At 37.5% G+C, this 25164-nt stretch overlaps 1 protein-coding gene across 5 annotated transcripts in view; it reads left to right on the top strand.

Annotated features, from left to right (window-relative positions):
- The window catches only part of CACNB2 (calcium voltage-gated channel auxiliary subunit beta 2), a 254465-nt gene that overhangs the window by 198810 nt on the left and 30491 nt on the right, over nt 1-25164 (top strand). For all 5 annotated transcript variants that reach the window (XM_086742188.1, XM_086742187.1, XM_086742192.1 and 2 more), the window contains 4 exons: nt 12683-12805; nt 17108-17244; nt 19671-19747; nt 23661-23794. In XM_086742188.1, coding sequence (XP_086598314.1) covers nt 12683-12805; nt 17108-17244; nt 19671-19747; nt 23661-23794 — 471 coding nt within the window. The remainder of the gene's footprint in view (nt 1-12682; nt 12806-17107; nt 17245-19670; nt 19748-23660; nt 23795-25164) is intronic.

Here is a 25164-nt window from a genome sequence, read left to right as displayed (position 1 = left end):
GCAAAAAGTACTTTGGGGGAAAAATAAGAAAAAAAAAAACAGGAGAGAAGGAGAGGAAAAATAAAGTAAGAGGAGACTGCCATTGGCCAGGTGGAGGAAGAAGTGATGAGGGTCCCTTGATGAGCATCCTCGTCCTCCTGTGGGTGTTCTCCCTTCTATAGTATGTGGTGATGACAAACTAATTTGGGGTTTCTCTGTGCAAACTAAGTCCTACAAAATAAAGAGCAAGACAATTTGGGAATTATAGGGGAGGAGGGGTGATTCTCATGCCAATGGAAGTCACTTCCCAGGATAACTTGTTGCAACTACAGATGAAGACATGTAAGCATGTAAATGACAGCTGCTTATCAACAAGATGCTTGTATGTGCGATTCCTGTTGTCCATGGCTAAAACAACTGTGCATAGACAGGCTGTCATATCATACAGAGTATTATCTTGTGCGGATTGATTTCCTGGTAAGACTGAGCATGGGCTGCTCTGCTGGCTTTAGTTCAGTCTAAGGAACCGTGTCCCTGCATGCCCACAGAAAATTCAGTCCACTGAACCAAAGAAAGAAGAATAAATTAAAAATGTCTAGAAACTCAAATTTTACCACCGCTTTGCATTTTGATGCTATGTCTCTTTTTCTTTGTTGTAGTTCAGCCCCAATCAGGACCAGACTACGCAGTCTCTCTCTCACTCCCCCCACCCTCCAAGAGAATAGGGGGAGATAATATAAGAAAAACGGCTCGAGGTTTGAGATAAGGACGGGGAAAAAATCCTTAAAGCTACCGTTACGAGCAAAACAGACTCGACTTGGAGAAAACTATTCATTTATTACTAAAACCAGCAGGAGAATGAGACAGGGAACAAGATAACCTCCGCCCACCCCTTCCTCTTCCCAAGCTACCTTCCCCACACCCGAGTGGCACAGGGGGGAAGAGGGAATGGGGGTCGCGGTCAGTTCATCATGCGATGTTTTACGCCGCTGCTTCATACTGGGGGGAAGAACTCCTCACATTCCTCCCCTGCTCCATTGTGGGGTCCCTCCCACGGGCCACAGTCCTTTGTGAAACTGCTCTGGCGTGGGTCATCTCTTCCAGGGGGTGCAATCTCTCCAGAATGGCTGTCCCAGCGGGCCCTCCATGGGCCACAGCTGCCTTCAGGCATCCACCTTCCTCGGTGTGGGGTCCTTCACGGGCTCCAAGTGGATCTCTGCTCCTCCGTGGACCTCCATAGGCTGCAGGAGGACAACCTGCTCCACCATGGTTGTCACCACAGGCTGCAGGGGAATCTTGGCCAGGAGCCGCATTACTCCTCCCCCTCCTTCTTCACTGACCTTGGCGTCTGCAGCCATTCCTCTCACAAGAAAAGTTCTTCACAACAGGCTGGCAGACACCTCTCAAGATCTCTTCACATCATCCATCTCATCTCCTCTCCACTTCTTGCAGCCAGTTGGGCCCAGTCTGCCACCCAGTGAGAGGCCAGAGGGTGAGGCCTGCAAGGCCCACGAGGCCCAGGCCTCCCCCTCCCCTCTGTGCCTCTGCCCCTGCTCAGCTTCTTCACATCTTCTCTTTTTTTTTTTTTTTCTGTTTTCCCTTTCTTAAATACGTTATTGCAGAGGCGTTATCAAGGAACATTCTGCTACCAATTGGCTCAGCCTTCGCCAGCAGCAGATCCGCCCTAGGCCCAGCCGAGTCCACTGAACAAAGGGGAGCGACTTCTAGCAGTTTCCTGCAGAAGCTGCCACCTTAGGCCCCCCCCCACTACACAAAACCACAACATCTTACAAAGAGCAAATTGTTACAATTCTGCGTCACTTTATTTCATACTTTTCTAATAACTCTTGCTGCATACAATCCAGAATTAAACCTGAGCAGTTCTTCAACTATAATAAGAGTAAAGTTTATTGCCAGCTAGTGTTTCATCTGCTGGTGAGAAGACTAGCTGTGCACCAGCTGTACGATATATTCTGTAAGGATATCATCATCACAGCACTTCACTCTCATACACCCACCAGGAAACCTGTTTTATCTTGTGCTCTGAGCAAGGAATCCAAATGAGATGTCTTAAGGAAAAGTAAATAAGAGTATTAGGAAATACTAAAGAGAAATAATTTTGTTTCTAGTGCATTACTGTGAAAGAGTGTTTTTGGACAGGAATGGGATGAGAACTCTTATAAATATTTAGGCCCTGATTATGGGCTGTTCTTGGCACAGCTCAGATGAAGGCGATGGACCAGACCCTGGCTTTTAGCCTCTCTTATGTTGGCTTCTCCCCTGCATGATTCTGGCTGGTTCCTGGCTTATGTCAGCAAAGCCCTAGTGCTGCTGTAACTTAATTCTAAATATTTAGATTATTTTTCTGGCAAAAAGGGATCTCCAGAACATATGGGCAAGGCCACGACTCTTCCTGTAATAGGGCAGGAGAACTGCAGTGCAACAGCAGCTCAGCTGGTGCTAAACCTCCTGGAAATTCTTCCATGCAAAGAGAAAGGAAGGGGTAAGCACTCACCAGTCTCTTAGATGGGCATGGGCACAATGATGGCCAGGCTGAGGACCCAAGATGTGTGGTTTTGCCCAAAGGGCAAAAGAAGGACTTCAATAGTTACAGGAGGATTATAACAGATAAACTTAGTGACATAGAATTTATTTTTCTTTTGTTTGTCATTCTGCAAAAATTAAAGTATTTAACCTAATATTTTATATTCTTTACATCAGCCTCAAATTAATTATATTTAAAAAAATTGGAAAATTTCAGATAGAACTGTATGTTTCTGATTAGCTTTGCTTTAAATAGCCCTAGTTCTCAAGTCTCACAGTTGTTCTGCTTTGAGCAAATATTTGAGAAGAGCACAGCCAAAGTGTGCCTGAACTCTACTGCTATTCCTCTTGCAGAATATTAAACCATTTGCAGTCTGTTAATTCTGCAGCTGAAGTTGCAAGGAGTTTTTGGCAGTGGATATAAAGATTTCAGTCGTACTGATGGTGTATGAAAATGTCAGCATGACACTAGAAATTTATTACTTAAGGGATCTTTTTTTGTTGTTTGTTTTATTTAAACATAGAAAATTGCGCATACATACACACACAAAATTAAACAAAGAAAACCCAAACGAAGTACAGAATATCAGTTCTCTGTTGAACTGGGTGAGCCTAATTCTTTAGTGGCAGAAGTTAATCATCAGAGGAGTATAGGATACTATGGATAGCTCCTCGTGTTTCATACATTCTTGATCTATCCCAAGGGAGACCCGTCCTGCATGCAAGGAAGTTATAGTACTGGGGTAGGGGAGAGCATATGATAATGAAGTTAATGGTTGTACCTTAATACTGTACATGCTACGGGCTGAGTTAAAGATACCACTGCTCTCCTAAGTTAAGCGTACTTCCGTTTTTACTTTTCCTAAGTCAAGGATGTTTAACTTTTAACTTTAATAAGTATTCTTTAATGTATATATTTAATAAATATATATACTGTGTGTTATAATTTCTGTAATATGTATGTAGTCCATCAAGGAGATTTGCAGTAGAGATTCCATTTGAATTTATATATGAAAAGTGTCTCAGGCAGTGCAGGACCTGCAGAAGCAATGGGTACTTGGTTGAAGAGGAGGGTAACATGAGCTTTGACTGTAAAATGTAACCACGTGAAAGGGGCAAGCACATTGAGTAAGATGTCGTGTTTACCATGAGCTGAAATAACTTCTCAGTTTTTGTTCAGCATATTAGTTAAGGGCTAATATACCATTTGATTTTTCAAACTCTGAAATATAAATCCTTGAAATATATATTCATGTAACTTCTGGAAATAGATCAGTCTAGCTACAAAATGTATGTTTCTAATATAGGAAGAATTTTTCAGCAGTTTCTTGGAAAACACATGCTTATTGCATTATGTAAAAGTGAAACATGTTAACAACATTAACCTTTGGCTTTAGCAGTCATAGACTTTCTAATCCATTTGAAAAAATCAAGTGCAAAATTATTTAGATATTGGAACTAGCAATAAAACTTTCAGGCTTAACACTGAATTAAGAAACATTTTCAATTATATACTTTTTTTCAGAAGCTTTTGATAATAGTATCTTCATTTTTAACCAACCATTGCATTGTTGATTTATTTAGTGTTTACTTTAGCTTACTGTGTCACAGATTTATGCTTTTCCTGGATAATTTTTGTTTGTGAATAGCCTGAAAATGTTGCTGCAGATCTTTTCTCTTTGTGAACCTCAATTTAGCAAAAAAACCTAAGATCTGCTAAAATGCTGTCTCATAAGCTTAGAATGTCTCATAAGCATAAAATGTCCTCACTTGTGACACTGAAAAAAGAACTTGAAATCCCAGCACAGTATTTTTGTTGCAAATGACAGTTTTCATCTGCTGGCTTTTGCTGCCAGAATAAGCATGTTTTCAGTAAGCACAAACAGGCTTCTTCAGCTGTGCCTGTTTCCAGTTGTTCCCATTAACTCCCCAAGTGGGTGGTACCAAAGAGCCACCTTTCTGGCACACTTACATGCAGACAACACACAGCCACTGATGGGTTTTGGCATCATGCTCTAATAAAAAAAAAAACACCCCGCTCATATGAAAAAGCTCTGTGTGCGTCACTAAAGCTATTTCAGTCTTTGCTGCCTCCTGAGCTGAATGTAAACCGACATCAGTGACTCTCTATTCAAATATGATTTCGTAAAAGGAAGTAGGAAGCATGACTTTCAGGCTGTATATGAAGATGAACTAAAATAGTAACAAAAGTATCTCTAGAGAGTACGAGAGGACAAAAAAAAAATCCCTTAAGCCTACCTGTTGTTAAGAAAAAATGAATCTGGCAAACTCTCTTTTGTACCAGCTGGATGTGTTAAATTTTCCTTCTTTTCTTTAACATTGAGAGCAGGTGTTGCTGCAGCAGGGATACCAAGGAACTGGAAGGATTCAGAGAGTACTTCAGTAGATTTTACCAATGGGCCTCGATCCTAAAGAAACTCAGAATCTTTAATAGCTGAGTTTCTGTGCAGTAACCCTCACAGCCTGCTTAGGGAGCCCAAGGGAAAGGCTGATTGCAGTGGTGGCTTGTGCAATGGAGATGTCTCCTCGCTGGTCACTCTGGCGGGAGGTTGCATGTTGGTGTCAGGTGCTGGAAAGCAGTGGGTGCAATGTTTCCCAGGCAAGAATTTGGTGAGACAGCCCTCTGTAAGGCAACAGTGAAAGCACTAGTAATGGCTGGGCACAGTTCCTGTTGCCTTTGTTTTGGAAATAGATGGTAAAATGTACTCAGATCAAATTACTGACTCAGGCACTGAGAAGTTTGGCTCCAGAACTATGTGTTCTGGCTGACCACTTGTCTTCCAAATCCCTCAGGAGACATCACAGAATCATAGAATGGTTTTGATTAGAAAGGACCTTAAGGATCATCTAGTTCCAAACCCTCTGCTGTGCCCAGGGACACCTTCCACTAGACCAAGTCACTCAAAGCCCCATCCCACCTGGCCTTGAACACTTCCAGGGATGGGGCATCCACAGCTTCTCTCGGCAACCTGTTCCAGTGCCTCACCACCCTCACAGTGAAGAATTTTTTCCTTATGTCTAATCTAAACCCTTTGTACTATTGCAACAGGCCCTGCTAAAAGTTTCTCCCCATCTTTCTTGTAAGCTCCCGTTTGGTACTGAAAGGCTACTATAAGGTCTCCCTGGAGCCTTCTCTTCTCTAGGCTGAACAACTCCAACTCTCGGCCTGTCCTCATAGATCCAGCTCTCTGATCATCTTTGTGGCCCTCCTCTGAACTCACTCCAATAGGTCCACGTCCTTCTTATGTTGGAGGCTCCAGAGCTGGACACAGTACTGCAAGTGGGGCCTCACAAGAGCAGAGATCCATGTTCGCAAAAGCCTTAATTCAGAAAAGTTTGAATCTCATCAGATCATTGTGGTACTCAGGCTGCTAGTTATTAACTACAGTTTTATCATGTTTTGTTCTCCCACTGTACTTCTGTTTTTCAGCTCCTTCACTGTGTTGGAAGTGCTGAGTACATCACCTTGCACAGGCAGGCGCTAATCCAAGACTTGAGCCTCAGGCCCATTCAGTTATTCTGTAGTTCTGTCTTGCTGCCAGGCTTGTTTGATAACTACATCCATGCCAATAAAAGAAGGTCTGATCTTTGCTGGGAAGTCATATTATTGATCGCTACTTTTAGTGACAGCAGGTATACTCTGATTTTCTGCTGGGACATCCGTGAATTGTCATTGCTTCTTTAGCAATGGGATGGCTGAGCAGATGCTATTTTTAGAGACTGGACAATTACTTACCTGCAGTGAGACTCCAGTAATAATCGGCATTTAGGATGTAAACATCCTGTGAATTGTTTGTGTACTCAGGTGGGTTTGATTTTTGTTTCTTGTATAAGAGATGTATAAGTTAGTGTCCAAAATAAAAAAAAAACTTAAAATGGGAAAGTTCTTTTATTGTTTTTGTTTATTTTTTCCATTCTTGAGCTGCTTTTCTGACAGTATAGTATTTTGTAATATTGTAAACTTCTTTAAAATAATAGTAAAAGTCATGTAATTCTGTAAATCATCTAGGTAATGAACTGCTTTTGCTTTATATATTTGACTCTTAGTCAACAACAGGGCAAAATAAAGTGACATATTTTAAGACTGCAGTTATCAGGCTATCACATTGCTATTGATCTTTGTCCTGTGTGGGATATTAATACTGCTAATGGTCCAAACGCTATGTACAGGGCTACTGTGGTGAAATAGTGCCAAACGTAGGTCACTGTTTGAGATATTTACTGCCTACCAAGACTACTATGAAAAGTTCAGGAGTAGTGACATCTTTCCTCAGCCGAAAAAAAAAAAATGTGTATTAAATTTTCATGAGTGTAAATGTTCGTCGTGTTTCAAGAGAGACCCATTGTATTTATTACCCAAAAGAAAAATAATTCCTTGCTTTCGGGACAAAGTTACAGACATCTGTGAAAAGTGGATCTGATGAAGGATGCATACCATTATGTATCAACAGTGAGGGAGGAGACTTGTTTTGAGCCAAATTTTCCAAACTTTAACACCAATGCCAACTTCAACAACCACTTTGTCAAAATAATAACCAGAGTCACTTTCTGAGTCAGTTCTTGACTTAGCTGGCATTGCCTTCATAAAAGATGCATTCCTATCAGCATTCTGTTCTCATGTAAGCTGATGTAAATACAGTGTACCTCTACTGTGGGAATGATGTAATGGAGTGAGAAATGAGATGGATCAAAGACCCTAGATCCTCATCACCTGCTACTGAAGAAAGTGAAGGCAGCCTTAAGCCTTGCTTGTATTTCTGTAGCCCTAGAGTCATTGCTTCACATAGGACAGCCTCAAGTGTAAATGAAAGTGGTTTGAAGAATGGTCTGATCTGTTTTTCTGTCTTCTGGCAGTGGACGGGGAATAGAGATACCTCGATTTTAAAGCAACATTCCCAAGGTTAGTGGCCGTGAGGGAGATGACCTGTTCTGTGAGCAAATTCTGTGTCAGAAAACTTGCCTCCTTGGCTGGAATCCCCCGAGACTGCATCCACTGGGTTTATGGCACAGCATAAAAAAACTGAAATGAATTATAGGAGAAAAGGGTCCTGTCATGTTTTAAGTACATTACTAGAAAACAGATTGTATTATTTTGCTCTGTTATTGGGTGAAATATTTCTTAAATACAAATTCAGCCAGGCAGGTGCAAATTCATTTAAACTGACAAATTGACTGAGACAGATACAATGTGCAAATGCTCGTGTATGCATTGAATACCAGTTAGTCCTAAAACAAGAGGGAATATAAGCAACAGAGTATAATAATACTGTAAATAGTATTAACTTGGTAATGAGGGTTGGCGTGAAAATTTATAAAGTGAACTTAACTTGTGAACCAAAAGAAAGAAGTGCAATCCAGACAGAAAAAGAGAAAATTAAATAAGGTCTTCCTAGTCCTTATTTTATATTTGTTACCGAAAGTCTACAGCCAAAGTTGGTTTAACAGTTTGTGACTATGTTTTTGTTGATTTATATTCTCACTTTTAATCAAAAGCTGAAATTGGTTCATGAACTCCACTCCTCAGTGTGTTCCCTGCTGCCTCAGAGGTACAGATGATGGTAACGTCCATGGTCTGGTTATTGTTCTCCTTGTGGGATTATTTGGTCTGTTGAATGTTGTATTTATACTGGAAAAAAAAAGAAAACAAAGTGGAAATGTTCATTCTGTAGATAAGTGAACTTTTTCAGGCTATGTTGTTTCGCTTGAGGGAGATGAAATGTTAAACTGTTTAACATCTGGGAGCATCTGTCCTTGTAGTCCAGCCTATGGACTGAGTGCTAAATTGCCATCACATTTTCATGGAGATTTGGAGAACAAACAGAAAGTGCTTTGACCCAGTCTAATTTTAGAACTGTAGAATATGTAAGCAAATGCTAGATATATTCTAAAATATACATATGCATATGGTAAAAAAAAAAGTTGGTTTTTTTTTTTTACGTAAGGCTCTAATTACATAACAACTGAATTTTTTTAGATCAAGACAATGTAGTTCAAGAGAAGAAAAAGTAGTTAAATTGACAGTTCTATGAAACTTTCACAATTATTTATTTATGTAAAAAGGCTAGCATTTAACTTTCATAAATTAATTAGTTTTAAATATTCAATTAGATTAATTATTGCAGTCTAATCTCCTGGTAATTCAGTCTCCCTTTCTACCAGTATGACAAGTATATAAAATGGGACATACTGTTTCCGTGAATATCTGTAACTCAGTGTTCTGCTTTGTTTTTCTACTCACAGTTTTACATTAATTTTTCGATATGGAAAATGACAGAGGAATTTTTTTACCTGCTACTTATCTTTAATGTTAAGATAGTTCCAGAGTAATTTCCATTTTTCTCTTTTTCTTGGGCAGTCAGGTGTTGCCCTCTAATAGGGAAATTTTAGATCACTTCTTAGAAGTATGTCAAGGACGTTAACTTGCTGAAGATGTCTGTTTGTTGCAATGCCGCAGGGATTTTAAAGTCTTTAGTCAGCCTAAAGTCTTTCATCCACTGATACTATTAGGAGTAAGTCACAATACTCTGAGTGTTTCTTATGTTTGCTAGAGGATATAGCAAATGTGAGAATGGATGTCAAGCATATTATCCCCCCATCAGTGTTTGACAAAGATTGTTCCCTAATATTTCCATTCTTGTTGGAAATACTGTATATTGTGAGATACATTTCTACAATGACAGTTTACAGTGCTTTATGGAGGAATCATTCTTAATAACAATGAATGATTTATTCTGTGCTGTACTATTTAATGATGAAGTATTATTTAGGAGATTTGACAATTTAATGCTTATTCATATCTGTATTTTCATTATTGAAATGAGTAATAGCGTAGAAATCATCAACTCTGTTAGTCTATAATTTTTAAATGCAGGAAAGTTTTTTTGTGGGGTTTTAGATGAATATTGAAACCCAGTAATTTATGTTATCTTTTATTTTTAAGGAAGATACACGATATAATGGAATTCAGTACCTCTGTGACTACTTGTTTTCTTTGTGGCGTGCTTAGTTCTGTAATAGTTAGCTACCTTTGAGGTAGGGTAAGCGAGTGCTAGTAACAACTGAGAGGATTGTGGAGGAGTTCAATCATATATGAATTTGAGATGATAGGAAGTGGACATCACCCATGTTGCATCAACACTTTGAGGTCTTTAAGTTGATGTGGAGGAGTCACCAAATTTTATTTTTTGGATGATCAGTCTCATAAGTGCCCATTTTCAGAAATCTAGTCATGAATGTGTAATTACATCTCATTGCCCTTCTAACAGTTCATCTGTGTAATGACAAGGTGAACTTATTAAGGGCTTATTATGGGACATGCATGCCTAGCGTTTACATACCTTTCTCTCATACAAGAGTCCAGAAATTTGTGTTAGGTGCCTAAACTCCTTTTGCAGTACACTAGAAGAGTTCAGGGTATGAGAAAGATGCCCAACACAATGAGTTAAAGCAGCTGTGGGGTTTTTTTATTGTGTTTTTAATGTATATAAAAATATTGTGGCTATGATTTTCTAACATAGGATGGTAGCTAATAAAAACATCTAGTAAACTCATCTAAACCAATTCCCTCTTGTTATACATGCTTTTCTATCTATTTTTTCTACTAATGGATGAATTTGATCTACTTATCAGTTGTGTCTGTGTATTTTTTATAAAAATATTATTTCTGATTTGAACTTTTTTTGTGTTGCTCAGTGCAAATATAATCAAGCTGTTTATAAAAGCTATATCTGTTGAGTAACAGCTCCAGCATGTTCCAACAGCAATAGAATTTTTCCTTGTTGAAAGAAAGCAAGACACTTTAAAAATTACTGTCTATTTATTTTATTATTGCACTTCACATAGTACTCTAATTTGTTTGTGTTGGGTTTTTTTTTTACTTTCTCCTAGAATAGGTGACTTGGAAAGAAAAGCAGTGAACTATTTGCAATATTCTCATTGTGGCTAAACACCAAGAAAGACATTGAACTTTTGGGATGTGCTATTTTAAAAGTTGTGAGATGGGTTTTAAAAATAGGCAATGGATAGTAGCCACAGTACTTATGACATTGTCAGAAGAGGGCGCCAAGAAAGAAATAAGTGGTGCATACATACATAAATGCATAGGTAAAGAGAACCAGACTAAAAAAGAAAGAATTGTTTTGAGAAGATGCAGAATCACTGAGACACTACTTTCAGACACTATGATGGGGAGGAGGGGAATGTATAGTGGAATAATTATAGCCAGGTTTTTCAACCTGTGAATATGTTCAATTGTTTTTAATTTTTTAGTTTAAGTAATTGCCTATTTAAATGATACCAGTTTCAGTCATTAGAGCCCTTCTACTCAAACTTTCATAAGATTTTTCCACTAATTCCTGGAGAAAGAACAGATGGGATACTGTAAAGTCCTTTTCCAATAATTTATTGATAATGTCTTTGTACAAATACATGTTTAGATCCAGAATACCACATAAGCATGAAGCCCATTCTGCAATCCTCTTCCAGAATTTATTCCTGTTGAAACTGCCTGTTTCACTTCTGGACACAGAGACTCTCTTGACCCTACTGTTGTGAAAGAGCTTATTGTTTATCCTTCTAAATTAAAAATCCTTCCTAGAATGTGCACTTAGATGTAAATTGTTTGGCTGTGGTAGTTCATTCAAATATAGGCCTATTTAAGGAGTTTTAAAATCCACTTTATTGGAACCCTGTGGCTTTTACAGCACATTAGACCTAAATTAAGCAACAGGGAACCTTCTCTCTGTTTATTTCCAGCTGTCCTTTCCAGACCAAGTGGCATGATATTATCTTTAGAGTTATTTATATATCTCCCTCGTTGTTTTATAATGTATTTTAATGTGGCAGATTTCTGTCCTGTTAGCACTATGGAAGTTGTTAGAGTAATCCTGGATGGAGCAGCAGGCAGGGATTTTTGATAATCAGAAAAATACAGCACAGTTTTTGGTTTCCAGTATTTGAGGTTGCTCTCATGAAGTAAGGGACGCATTTTTGTATCCTCTCTTTTGAGAATAAGTGGGAGCAATTCCTTCTGCAACTTCTTCTTGAAAATAAAACTTGTGAAAATCCTGTAACTTACTGATACCAAGTGCTGGTGTATGTTCTAGTATGAATTATGGGAACCAGTAAATCTCTCTGTGCCTGGTATTCGGTAATGACCTGATGATCAGAGGGCACTACTGTGCTATCAGAGTGGCTCTGCAGTGAGATGTCTCGCTCAGATGTCACTAGCAACTGCTGGCACCATTCCTCCTAAACTGTGAATTTTCCTGGGTGGGTGCTGGCACGTGGCTCCTTTGTGGCATGAGGTAGCTCTGGGCAAACGCAGTAGCTGAACTACAAGTGCATAGGGACTTTCAGCTCAGCCAGGATATGCTTAATTTTTATGTGCATTCAGGATTAGGTAACTGTTCAGTGAAAACGTTGAGGACTCAGGTTTGGATATGAAAGCCTAAAAAAGTTCCTCATTCAGCTTATAGTTCTTCTTTCCCTAGGCAGTGGAGCCAAATCGCAATAGGTTTGGCCATTATGGTTGAATTTCATGACTTTTACTTTGAAATGGTATACTTAAGTTCTCATTATTATGCAAATTTATATTATATCTCTCTGTTTATTAGCAAAGCATAGTAAACCATTGCAATTTAAACTTCAAGTACTAGTAAGCTGAAATCTGATTCCTTGGTTCTCATTCCTTTCTGAATTCGATGGGGGCCCAGTAGTTGCTGTGAAAGTAGGATAAAACTTGCAACGCAAGTGTGAGGCGCGACCACCTCAGTTCAAAACTATGGTTAGAAATCTCTAATAAATCTTAGCCAAATGAAGATCTGCTGTGCAGTGCCGTAGTAACTGAGCATAATAATATGGATTGCCAACTGGTTTGTGATTACTGATTTGACTTATTGCAAATTAATTCAGAACACTAGTAGCTAGATAAAAATCTTGTATTCTGTCAAATTTGTTGATATTAAATAACTGAGGTAAGTAAACGTGATGCTTCATAATGCTTTACATGGATTTTTTGAGTGTTCTTCATAATTGTTATGATTTTAAAAAGATAACTTACAGAAATTATTCTCTGTGTTTGTACATGTGCATGTGTTTGCAAGGGAAATCTTCACGCTGTTTATCTTTTGTTTTGCAGACAAAGCCTGTTGCATTTGCAGTTCGGACAAATGTTGGGTACAGTGCAGCTCACGATGATGATGTTCCAGTCCCAGGCATGGCCATCTCATTTGAGGCTAAAGATTTTCTTCATGTTAAAGAAGTAAGTAAAACTAAAGGAGTAAGTGAATCTCTTTAAGGATCTATTTGAGTAATAGTGCTAGTATTTCTTAACATTAAGATAAGACTTCACGTTGTCAAAGCACTCTACAAATGCTATATAAATAAGATAACTGTGTATAAAGAATTTAATGTTCTTTGAAATACATTTTTCTAAAAACAATGGCACAAATTCCTTACAATCAAATTAATGAAGTTTGGAAAGCAAGTGCTTTTCTTCTTTAGTAAAAATCACTTATTTAGAGCTTTAAGAATCTCTGTCTGCATTTTCAATGATATAGTATTTGTGGGTTTTACCATTTAGTCCTCTGAGGGTTCATTGTGATTCAGCAGCCAAAGGTGACTGAATCTCAATTAACCCCCAAATCCTCAGGTCTCCTTTTTTTTTTTCACTGAGGTTACTTTCCTGGCACAGGCAATATTTTGTTATTAACAATTAACAATTACATACTGATGAACTGGTATGATGTTTCAAGATGCACATAACATCTGTCAAAAAAGGCACTTTGCTACATTGTTTTTCTTCTTTGTAGTTTGGCTTTGAAAATTTTCTGTTTTTACAGTTTCAAACACCTTTCTCTGCTCCTTGCAAGACAATCCAATGCAAATAATGTGGTAAATTTCCCATACAGGTCCTCCTCAGCAGCCCGCCACTCCTTTCTGAATGATTCCCTCTTTTTACGAGATTTCTCAGCTTCTGGTCATATTCCATTGTGTTTTGTCACAAAATGGTCCATCTGGAAATAGAAATTTATAGAAGAAGAACAAGAAAGCTAGCTTACTTAGCCGTACATTTGAAATTGTATCTTTTCCCCATTTTAGATTATTGAAAAATCCCTCAGTAGTTATGACTGATTATGCACAGTGATTCTGCTAGTGCAGGTGCTTTGTGGAAGCAAGAAACATTCCTAATACATCGGTGGAAATAGAGGTGAACAGAGACTGAGGAAACAGAAGAAATTAACTTTTAATATCTTTAAGCTGATGACTACTGATCATAATTTTCCATATATATGAAATACACAAAGAAAGTATAATTTGGATTCAAACTGTATAGAGTGAACAAAATATGTTTATGTCTGATGGTGGTGCAGAAAAATTGCTCTACTCTGACAAAATTAGGGCTGAACAAGCACAGAGTCCTGGCAAAATAAAACCATCAGTATTCTGTGGTGAGTCTGGAAGCCCTGGAAAATACATCTCAGTTTGATTAGATTAAATGATTTTGTATGGTCATCTATTTCATCTGCATTTCAAATAAGCTGGTAGTCTCAGACTTCACATCAAGTCATTCCCTTGTTTCTATATGAACCAGAAACACGGTGCTAGCAGATTTTCTGCTATAATTTATGCCTTTTTTTCCCTCACAGCATAACTTAGACTCAGATGTAAATATGCATGGAAGATAATGAGGAAGAAAAGGTTTCCTGAACTTTTCTGGATCTCCAGAAATGACTTGAAAGGAAGCTTAGCTCAACTGAGTTGACACATTTTCTGTGGCTGACTGTAGTGCTGAGGTGTGGAAATATAGATTAAAATGCAGTTGTTCTTGCAGCTTCAGGTGTGGTAGAACAGGCACCCTGTGCTAATTGCCTTTAAAAATACCTGGTTTTCTCTCTAAACAGCTAAGACAAGTTGACTGCCTAGCAGTGCTAGGCCAGGGCTGGGTCATGGAAGGGACCCTGTGCCTGGGCCAGGTGTACTGCTGGAATGGAAAGGTGGGTAGGGACCTGCAGGGAGTTGGACTTGGATTCTCTGGTCCTGTGTTTTGCAGCAGCTGTTGAGTCTGGGTGGGTTGAACCTCTTCAGGAGGGTGCCCCAAGCAGCAGCCCTTCCCTGCACAGCCATGTTCTCCCCCTCTCTCTTCTGTGGCCTTGCCCTTTCCAGGGCTCCACCAGGTATTGCTCCCTACCCACTAGATACTGCTTCTTCACTAATTTTGGTGCTCCCTATAGTTAATGCTGAGAGAACCGAAATGTCCGAAATTTAGTTATTTAGGCAGATGAAAAGTAAAAAACCCATATTTTAATATAAAATGTAGTGTTGTTTTTATATTTTGTGCCTAACTGGTTGCTAGAAATAAAGAAATCTAAATTAATCTCGGATAACTTTTGCCTGCGTGGTAATACTATATTGGATCGATGCTGTCCTCTTCTTGTCTGCAAGAAGCATTCTCCAATTTGTTCTGCGGAGAGAACTCAAAGAAAAACCTCAACTCAAAATGTACATGGACAGTGGTGAAAAGTGCTGCAGTGATTGAGTATGATGAAAATTTGTTTTCATTGTTAGGTTACATTCATTAAAACTGAGCACATATAAAAATGAAGCATTCCACCCTGCGTGAAGAACATGCACTGTATCATAGCCACTCCTGGATCTTTAGGGGCTTTAATGTATGGCCTTAACTCTGCTTTGCATTTAATTCATATTTGTGTTTCCCTTGGCACCTCAAGCATAGGTGAATTAGAGAATCACTCACACCAGCAAGCACCTTGAGAGCTGGACACTCCGCTACCAAGTTTTCTGCTGTTGCTTTTTAAAATTAGAAAGTATTATGTATGGTGGTATTTACTTATAAAAGTATCTTATCCTCCTTTTCACATACTGACACAGCTTTTAGATTTGGGACTTTGCAGGAGTGAATCCCAGGTGCTTTTATTTTTGTATGAAGAAAAAATTCCTATGGTTTTAGAATTTCTGTCAATTAGAATAAAATTTGTGTTGTTGTGTAGTTGTCTGTTGTACTGTAGGACAGTATAAAAAGTAGTGGCTGTTCAGATTTTAATTTAATGGTGTTTTTTTAAATTATCTATCCCTTCCTTTTACCAAGTTAATGGTACTACTTTTGCAGACTTCATGTGAAGAAGAGCAGATCCATGTAACAGCAACCTCCATTTGGCTCAATTGCTATAGTATGTTTCAGTCTAATACAGCTTTGAGAAATTACTATTCCAGATGAACTCCATATTCAATGTTGGTATTCTTACTTATAAAGGTATCCCATTGGATGAATTAAGATGTTATAGGTCTCATTATATTTTATAAGCTTAAAAAGGCATTTATTTTAATCTATACTTTTGGTAGCTAAATATCTTAAAGTTGGCTTCAAGCATCACAACATTTCTATAGTATCCAAAATGAAAATACTGTATGCTCAGTGAAATTAATTCCGTTTTGTGGGAGCCCACACATTTTACATGTTTTACTCCTAACTGCACACTTGTTAAAACTACTTATTAAATAATTAAGCATACACTATAATATCTACATTTATAACTTCAGATTCAAGAACGCAACTTCTCTTCCCATTCACATATTCTCTTACAGTTTCATAAATAATCCAAATTATCCAAAATTCATATGTGATGGTAGTTATTGCCATGGAACTCCTAGAGTATTGCATTTGGGGCCATACATAACAATGACCTATTCTCATCCAAAAATGGTAAGTAAATAATAAAGGGAAAAGCAAATAGTTCTGCTCTACAGACCTCTGCAAAACAAATAAACAAAATGCCCCGTGTGTGTATGAATAAACATTATTAAATTAGAGTAGTCATTATATCATATTTTATATAGCTGAAATTCAGTTAACTGAACTATCTTGTGCATTTGTAAAATTGCAAGTTTTTTTAGTTATCCAAAGACATCAATTCCTTGCAGATCTGTCACTGTATGTTTAAGATGCAGATCACATGGGCTGTATGCAGTACAGCATATAAAAGCAGGGGGATGTAGTCATATTTCAGAAGATCTTTGTGAGTTCAGAGAAGCGGAGGAGTCTGGGAAGTGGCATTTTTTATTTTAAATAAAGAACTGAATATAATGGAGTAAGAAAAATAGATTATTACAGAGCTGTAAAAAGTGTTGCAGTGAGTAAGAGCAGATCAGAGGAAATCTCTGGTGTCCACCAAGGAGAAATGTCAAGGGAGAACAAAAGCAGCTCTCATGTTTGAGGAGAAAAAGCTGTAAAACAGAAAAAAATAAAGACGGTGAAATGGGTGGAAATAACAACCAGGAAGAATCATGAAGTCTGTGAAGGAAAGTTTCTGCTTAACTACTGTAGCATTTTAATAATTTGCAAGGTATAATTATTTTAATGTATTTCTGAATATTAACACAATTCTTCATTGCCATAATAACATAGTACAGTGATTAACTGCAGGGAAGAATTACATAAAATGGCTTAGCTGCAGATCAAAAGTAATAACAACATGCTCCCAAATACAGAAGTTTCTTAGTACATGACTCTTTGTTTTGTTTTGTTTTGTTTTCTAATCTGTAGAAATATAATAATGACTGGTGGATAGGACGATTGGTAAAAGAAGGCTGTGAAATAGGATTCATACCAAGCCCAGTCAAACTAGAAAACATGAGGCTGCAGCATGAACAAAAGGCAAAACAAGGAAAATTCTACTCCAGGTAATAAAACTAGATCATTAAAAATAGTAGCATTGACTGTGACACAACTTGGAAGTTAATGCTATGCTATGCTTCTGTTTAGTTATTGCAATTGGCATTTTGAATCAATGAAGGCGGTAATGTTTATTTATATAATTAATGTCATTGCCCTTTGAGAGAGAAAGTAGATATTTAGATTGGTGGGCTGTGGTGGCCTACAATGGCTATTATTCCCTTTTATTTTCGTAAAGTATTTGCAAATATATATTGCAGTTAGTACATTTACTATGTGCAAGCACAATTGTTTACTTAAAAATAGATCTGCATAAATTCTTTAGCATTTGTTACTTCTTTCCATGATTTTGCAATTTCTGAACACTTCTAAAGCAGATTTTAGAAATTACAGAAAATGTTAAGATCAATTTATTTGTAAGCTGAAGGCAGTACCTGTTGGTTAGCTCTTAGGGAAAAAAAAATGTTTCAGTCTTGTCAAATTCATTGCCTAAAAATACAACTTTTAAGAATACTGCTTTTTACAATGGAAATTTCATGTCAAGTTATTTGTTGTCTCTGACTGTAGCCATCATTACATAAAACTAAAGATCGCGTATCTACATGTATTGAACAATGCTGCAAGATGGTAATAATGTCATCTTTACTGTAGAATTCTTAATAAAATGGTTTTGCAGTAAACATTAACACATGTGGAAGCAGGCGTCACTTGCTTCCCTTTGGGTGTATAGGAGACAAGTATTTGCAGGATGTCTGAGTGGGATGGGGCTGGAATTGAGAAAACAACTGGGAAACATTTAAGAAGCCCAAAAGGCTTTCCTGCTTCAATAGGAAGGGCAGCAGTGTTTGAAGAGCGTGCCTACACTAGGAGAAGACCAGGATGCTGCAGTGTTCAGCTGCATCCGCCAACTGTGAAATGCCTTTCCTATGAGTGAGCTGTCCTCAGCAGGAGGACATCAGCTTCCTTATTGCTCTCGTGACACTTCTGATACATCCAAATCTGACCCAATGATTCAGTCCCTTTCCAAATTGTAAAGGCTTCCGTTCTTCAGAACTTCTCACTGGAGATGACACTGTCCTACGCTACAAATGCATTTACTTAGTGCTTATTAATATTTTAAGATGGAGAAAGTGGAAACTAGTACTATCACATGAATTATTTGAAGAGTGAAATAGCCCTTCTTACATTCTTTTCAGTGCTTTTCTTGTTAAGGTAACTGTAATAAAATGACTCAAAATATTGTTTCATTTTCACAACTTGGATAGGTTTGCACAAAGCAGAGCTTGACGAAGCCCTAGACTGCTTTATCTTTGTTTGAGAGACATTTTTTAACTTGAACTGAGACAGCAAAAGAATTTATACTTTAATTAAATTGAAAAGATGTTAGGCAAACACCCTATAATTTTCATTAGGGAGCTATCAATAACTCTTCTGTTAATGGAAATAGATATGCTTATTGGCTTAAGAATTAGTCTTAGTAATGAGTAGTAATATTAATAATTATGTATCAGTACCCATGTTAATAATTGGATTGCATTACGATCATGAGGTAGTGAGCGTATATGTAGCAGAATGAATTTGCACAACAGAACAAGGAGTGTGATTGATGTTTGCAGTTCCTCAGTCCTCAAAATGTACACACATTTTGTATAAGATGTATATTTTATACCACTGCCAGAAATACTGTTTGTCTCTCAGCTAGCAGCTCATTTAAAAGGCAGGTAATAAATAAGCTAGAATAAATACTGAAAAAGTTATGAAACTTCAAACTAAACAACATGAGCCGGCAGTGTGCGCTTGCAGCCCAGAAAGCCAACTGCATCCTGGGCTGCATCAAAAGAAGCATGGCCAGCAGGTCGAGGGAGATGATTCTCCCCCTCTACTCCGCTCTCATGAGATCACACCTAGAGTACTATGTCCAGCTCTGGAGCCCCCAATATAAGAAGGACATGGACCACTTGGAGAGAGTCCAGAGGAGGGCCACGAAGATAATAAGAGGGCTGGAGCACCTTTCCTATAAGGACAGGCTGAGAGAGTTGGGACTGTTCCACCAGGAGAAGAGAAGGTTCTGGGGAGACCTTATAGCGGTCTTCCAGTACCTAAAGGGTGCTTATAAGAAAGATGGGGAGAAACTCTTTAGCAGGGCCTGTTGTGAAAGGACAAGGGATAATGGTTTTAAAATAGAGTGAGGTAGATTCCGACTGGGTATAAGGAAAAAAATTTTACACTGAGGGTGGTAGAACACTGGAACAAGTTGCCCAGAGAGGTGGTTGATGCCTTATCCCTGAAACATTCAAAGCCAGGTTGGACAGGGCTCTGAGCAACCTGATCTGGTTGATGTCCCTGCTATTTGCAAGGGGGTTGGACTAGATGACCTTCAGAGGTCCCAAACTATTCGATGAGTCTATGATTCTAATTTGTTGCTTTACTCCAGTAAATCAGGAGGAAACTCTTCATCCAGTTTGGGTGACATCGTTCCTAGTTCCAGAAAATCGACGCCTCCATCATCTGGTGAGTAGGTCATGAACCCTTCGGTTTACGGACTCATGCATCTAATCTGTTAAAATTTATATACATTTAGTCTTTTTTTTCTTATTCCCTGTACTTCATAGGTATAAGGTTGAGTGGTTGCATTGCCTTATAAGGCTGGTTTAGGTAGGTTTGAAGTAATTGAGTCAATGCTAGCAAGTTCAAGCAACGATAGGGCTTTTAACAATGCACAAAATTCCCTCTTTGCTTTTACCATGGTGTTTTATAGCAAAGACATAATGAAATGATGAGTTTGCATTGCAGCACAGTAGCTGGAGATTTGGTCTGGTCTGAGAACTCCTGCTGAACAAGAAGTAACCTTGTGGTATGGGAGAAAAAGCATCAATAGGAATAAAAATTCCCAAGAGGTTTCCGCAGTAGCGTCAAGAATGGCATTATTTTATAATAGCAGGAACTTTCAGTTTCACAGTTCTGGTAATGAGGATGTGCTTCACATAATTCTAACATGCTGGGTATTTTTGCCTTTTGTGATGTATTTTTTACAAATACTGTTTTGTATTTAGAGCATCAACAGACAGATTTAATTTTAGTTTGTTCGGATTCAAGAGATATGAAGTAAATACATGGCGAGGAGTCAGTGGAGGAAATGGGCATTAGCTCCTTAAGAAAAGTATACCAAAGATTACCAAAAAACCCCTCCAGTTCTACTAAATTCAGATGCTGGGTTGCTGGATGTTTTATCTTCTTCTGAAAGGGAATATATACATTTTGAAGACCTAAAATCAGAACATATTAATGAATGTTGCTAGTGCCTTGTCCACTGAAGCAAAAACTTGTATTTTCCAATCGTAATAGTTAATATGGAGCCTGGTCTATAGAGCAGGCATCTTAATATGATCCTGAAGATATAAAAGTATTTACATGAACATTAAGAGAGAGACAGAGGAATTAAATCAAGTTGTAGTAGTAGCTTCATTTGATTAAATTAATGAAAAATATATCTGTCTTTTTTGTGAAAATATGAATTTCTTTGTAACAACCAACTGTATTACAATTGTAGTTTTTTAATCGAAATTCCACTGAAGTTCCCTACCTCTCTTTTTTTTTTAAATATATTTTTAGTTTACTAATATATGTTAATCACAAGTCTGCAGAACACATCTTAATCTTTTATTTTACAATGGCTTTAAACTGTCGTATTTACTGTTAAGGCCCACTTCTTCAACATCCGCATTTTTGCAATAGAAAGTGTCCATGGACCTATGTTGTAATTTTATGGTTAGAGCATCTGAAATGCTATAATATTTTTTTGTATCCTAAAAACACTCAGACAGCAGAACATATGAAATTTTCTGAATGTTGCACAGAATTCACAGGTAAGAGAATGGGCAGTGTACTTTGGTTACCAACTGACTGATTGCTAGCGATGTTGTAAATTTCACTGCCATGAGTCTTTTCTTCAGACAGTAGTTTTCAGAAACCTGTTTTTCTGGAGAAAGAAGAAAATCTGGTTAAATTTATTTAGTTAAATTGAAGATTTGGAGAATATTTATGAATAGCTTATTTTGTGATCTTAAGATTCTGGGTCTGCAGTAATTTTTTTAGTTATGTTAAGACATCCCAGAAAGAGTGAAAGAGGCCTAGTTTGTGACTAACACAAGAACTCAAGTGACTTTGAAGTACAGTTCAATTATTATTCCCAGGCCTCTTCTTTTTGAAAGTATAAGAAATGACAAGTATATAAATTATTTAATGAGTTGAAGAGATTGTAAGTGAATTTTTTGACTTTGAGTCAAGGATTTTTTTTCACTATAAACTAATGCCACAAAAAAAAACCAAAAAAACCAAAAAATAAACAAGGTTAAGAACCAGTGAAAAACAAATGTAAAGGAGGCTCATAGCCTTTTAAATAATCAATAGTATATTGATATGGTAATCAACCCATGCAGTCCTCGTGGGCCACCAAACAAGATGAGGGTAATGGTGAAAATGACTTTGAAAAAAACCCAATTAACTAAAGATAATTAACAGTAAAAGAACTAGCACAAGATGTTACATAGTGTGAAGACTGAGAATGAAAAAAGGAGGTACTGATATCTAGCTGATCTAATGCAGCATTTATTTTTTACAGGAGAAACCTAACTACCCGTATTTTTCTTTACTGATGATTTGATTTGAACATAGAACCGAAGGAGTTTTAATATCCCTTATTATGAGTGATTTATAGCATCAGTGCTGGCCTGTATGCAAGGAAAGATAATATGTTCTTTTTATACTTATGAAGAGGATGAAGGAACAGTGTTGCTAGCAGAAAATGTTACTTGATTTCTGTGGCTGTTTTTAGGAGCAGGAGTACTGAAACAGGGTGCGGATCTACTCGCAGGCTTTCCTGGCAAGGGCAGGCTGAAAGGCACAGTTCTGTAACTCAGGGATTGTCAGGCATCGTGCCATTAGATCTGTGGATAATTCAAATGGGAAAATATACTTTACTGGAACAGAAGAGATCACTGTCCCAAGTGTGTCTCTCTTAAATTAGTAGCTGCACGTTGGCTTGACAGAAATATTTATTTGTTGCATAATTTAATAGCTTGTGCTGCTGCATTAGTTGATGTCCCACTCATCAGGCAGCTGAAAGCAGGTCACTAAGGTGGTTTCATAATACTTTTGCAATGATTAGTTATGGGTTTAGATAAAGTAAATGCAATCCATATTGCTTACAGATCTGTTTAGGGGTAGATTCAGTTCGACCTAACGGCAGGACAAGATAAGCATGCGTTACCAGTGTGTGTCAAGAGGTGGGTAAGATCTATACACACAAGGGTGATGTTGTACAGCATGTTTCTGGATTGCTTTTGTGTATGTACTTGCTTTCTGAAGACAAATTTAGTGCATTACTTAAGATCAGGATTGAACATTGTAAAAAAGAAAACTTTTTTTTTGGTTAGGTTTGTTTTTTTTTTTTGTTTTGGATGTACTTAGCAGGTATCTGTTGGACTCAGCATTCAGGATAACATGGCTTTGCATTTTGAAAATTTATTTATTTCTGCATTTGTGATGATTCTTGCTGTTGTTACTTTTTTGCTAAAGAGGGAAAATATTCTATGTTTATGGTATAAGCACTGCATGCTGCGTTCTTTTGATGTAGAGGTTGAACAGCAGTGGTTCATTGTATTCACTTCCATTTTGTCCTGCCAATATTTTCACTCTTTACAACAGGATCCAGGTATTTGAGACAAGCTGGGATCAATTTCCTCTCTTCTGCTACCCATTTTTTTTTAGTTTTCACTATTAGTATGTCTGGTTTTATTATTTCTAATATATGTATCTTATGACTACTGTGAATTTTAGTTAAAATGGTTAAAAATGCCAACTGTACACCACCCTGAGATATTATTGTACCAGTATCAGCTTGATTTTTTGTCTTCAAAAGTGATTTCTCTTCTGTTTCTTAATTTCTTACAGGCACACTAGTGACATTTCAAATTTCAATTTATGATACCCATTTTGAATTAATTTTCATTACTATAAAATAATTCAAATTATGTTGGCCAAGTTCTGTTGTTTACATTAGTGAAAGTCTTATGTGTTCCAGTGAACTACTTTGGATTTACACTAGTGTAACAAGAATGAACTTGGACATCTCTCTGTTTTGTAAGATTAATTCTGTGTATGTCTGATGTAGCGGTGTAAAAGGGGATCAGAGGAAAATGTTATAGTAGCTGTTACAGATTGCCTTCTGTCTTCTAATCCTAATGTACTGCACCTTTAAATTTTTCCCTTTGTTTTATTGTGTTTTGTACTCATGCTTGATTTTTTAATTTTTATTTATTTATTACTCTGGACAGTTTTATTTTTCTTTACCTGTTATTTCCTTTTTAACCTATCTTTACTTTCCCTGTCATCTGATAATTCTGAATTGTTTGTCTGTATATAGCTATAGACATAGATGCCACTGGCTTAGATGCAGAAGAAAATGATATTCCAGCAAACCATCGCTCCCCCAAACCCAGTGCAAACAGTGTAACATCACCCCACTCCAAAGAGAAAAGAATGCCCTTCTTTAAGAAGGTAACACCGACTTCCAAGCTCCCATCTGTCCACCTGCTCACCTGCACTGCGTCACATTTCTAGTCCTGTTAACTGTCTGCGTCCTTTGACAAGCCAATAACATGCATGCTTTGTTGTTCTTTGTTTCTTTTCCATGCTGCTGTAGCTAAGCAGAAGCAGAAATCGGTAAGTTTATATCGACATTACCTGTGTTTATCCTGCCACTGGCATCATTAGCATTATTACCCCAGATTAACAATGCAGCTATTCTAGAGCCAAGGAGGAAATGTATTGAGCTGTTAGTAGATTCAATACAAGGAAACAACCAGTCCCAAGCTCAGTGCGTCCGTGAAACTGCTACAGTACTTAGCCTTTTTGATGGAATAATAGGACACACTGAGAAGACCTTCTAAAAGTTTGTGAAATTTATTTCTAACAAATCCATATAATGCACCTCTCTAGTGCATGCTTATTCTTTCTATCTCTCTCTTTCCCAAGTTTTGGTTTTTTTCCCTTGTAACTCAGTCTATTGAAACCAATATTGGAATTGAATCAGATACTCAGATTGTACTTAGAAAATGAATAGTCAAAAACATTGTATTTTTAATTTAGTCAGTATTTAAACTTCCAATTCAGTAGGTGCAAAATCTGCAGGTGAACAAGACCAGTGGAAAACTGCAGACTTGTTTTGACTGTTTGCTTTGAGTTTTTCCTGTTGTCATGTATAAATTATCAGCCAAATGTTCTTGCCATCCATCAGACAGACTTTTTTAGTATCTCAGCTATTGGAAATGCTACTGGTGGTTCCCAGGAGAGCCAATGTCTCTCCATAGATCACCCAGATAACTAAAGAATTATGCAACTGGCATCCTGTTACAGCAAACTGCAATATGTTTCTAGGATCTTTGCTGGAATAAGTTAGCAAGACATTAGGTAGCAGACAAACTATGCAGTAAAATACCACATTTCTACCTTTTTGTTTTGAAATCTTTAGTTTTCATAGCTCTCACTCATTTGTTTTTAACCACTCACTTAAATCTACAGATAACAACAGAGTGTTAATAGTGCTTATAGATAGCGTAAAGTGACACTGGGTGCTCTCATATTTAGTAAATAAAATGCTAAACTGGATGCTCTCACGTTTAGTAAATAAAACTTCTTTTCTCTTTCTCTTTTCTTCTTGAACTCTTTTAAATAATATTAGATTCTTCTAATTTCCAAAGTCTCCAGTATTTGCTTCAGTAGGGTTTGTTAAGTGCCATGTCATTCACAGCCCACTATGGAAATCAATGGCAGTTTCTTGCTTCTGAGTAATTTCTTACTTAATCATATTTATAACCAAATAGAAATGCTAAGGGAGAATAACACATGTTGCCATGTATCGGATGCTA

Source organism: Chlamydotis macqueenii, chromosome 2 (assembly GCF_036417535.1).
Source record: "Chlamydotis macqueenii isolate bChlMac1 chromosome 2, bChlMac1.mat, whole genome shotgun sequence".
Classification (NCBI taxonomy): domain Eukaryota; kingdom Metazoa; phylum Chordata; class Aves; order Otidiformes; family Otididae; genus Chlamydotis; species Chlamydotis macqueenii.
Note: the sequence above shows the minus strand (reverse complement) of the source record. Positions and strands in the feature narration are given on the sequence as shown.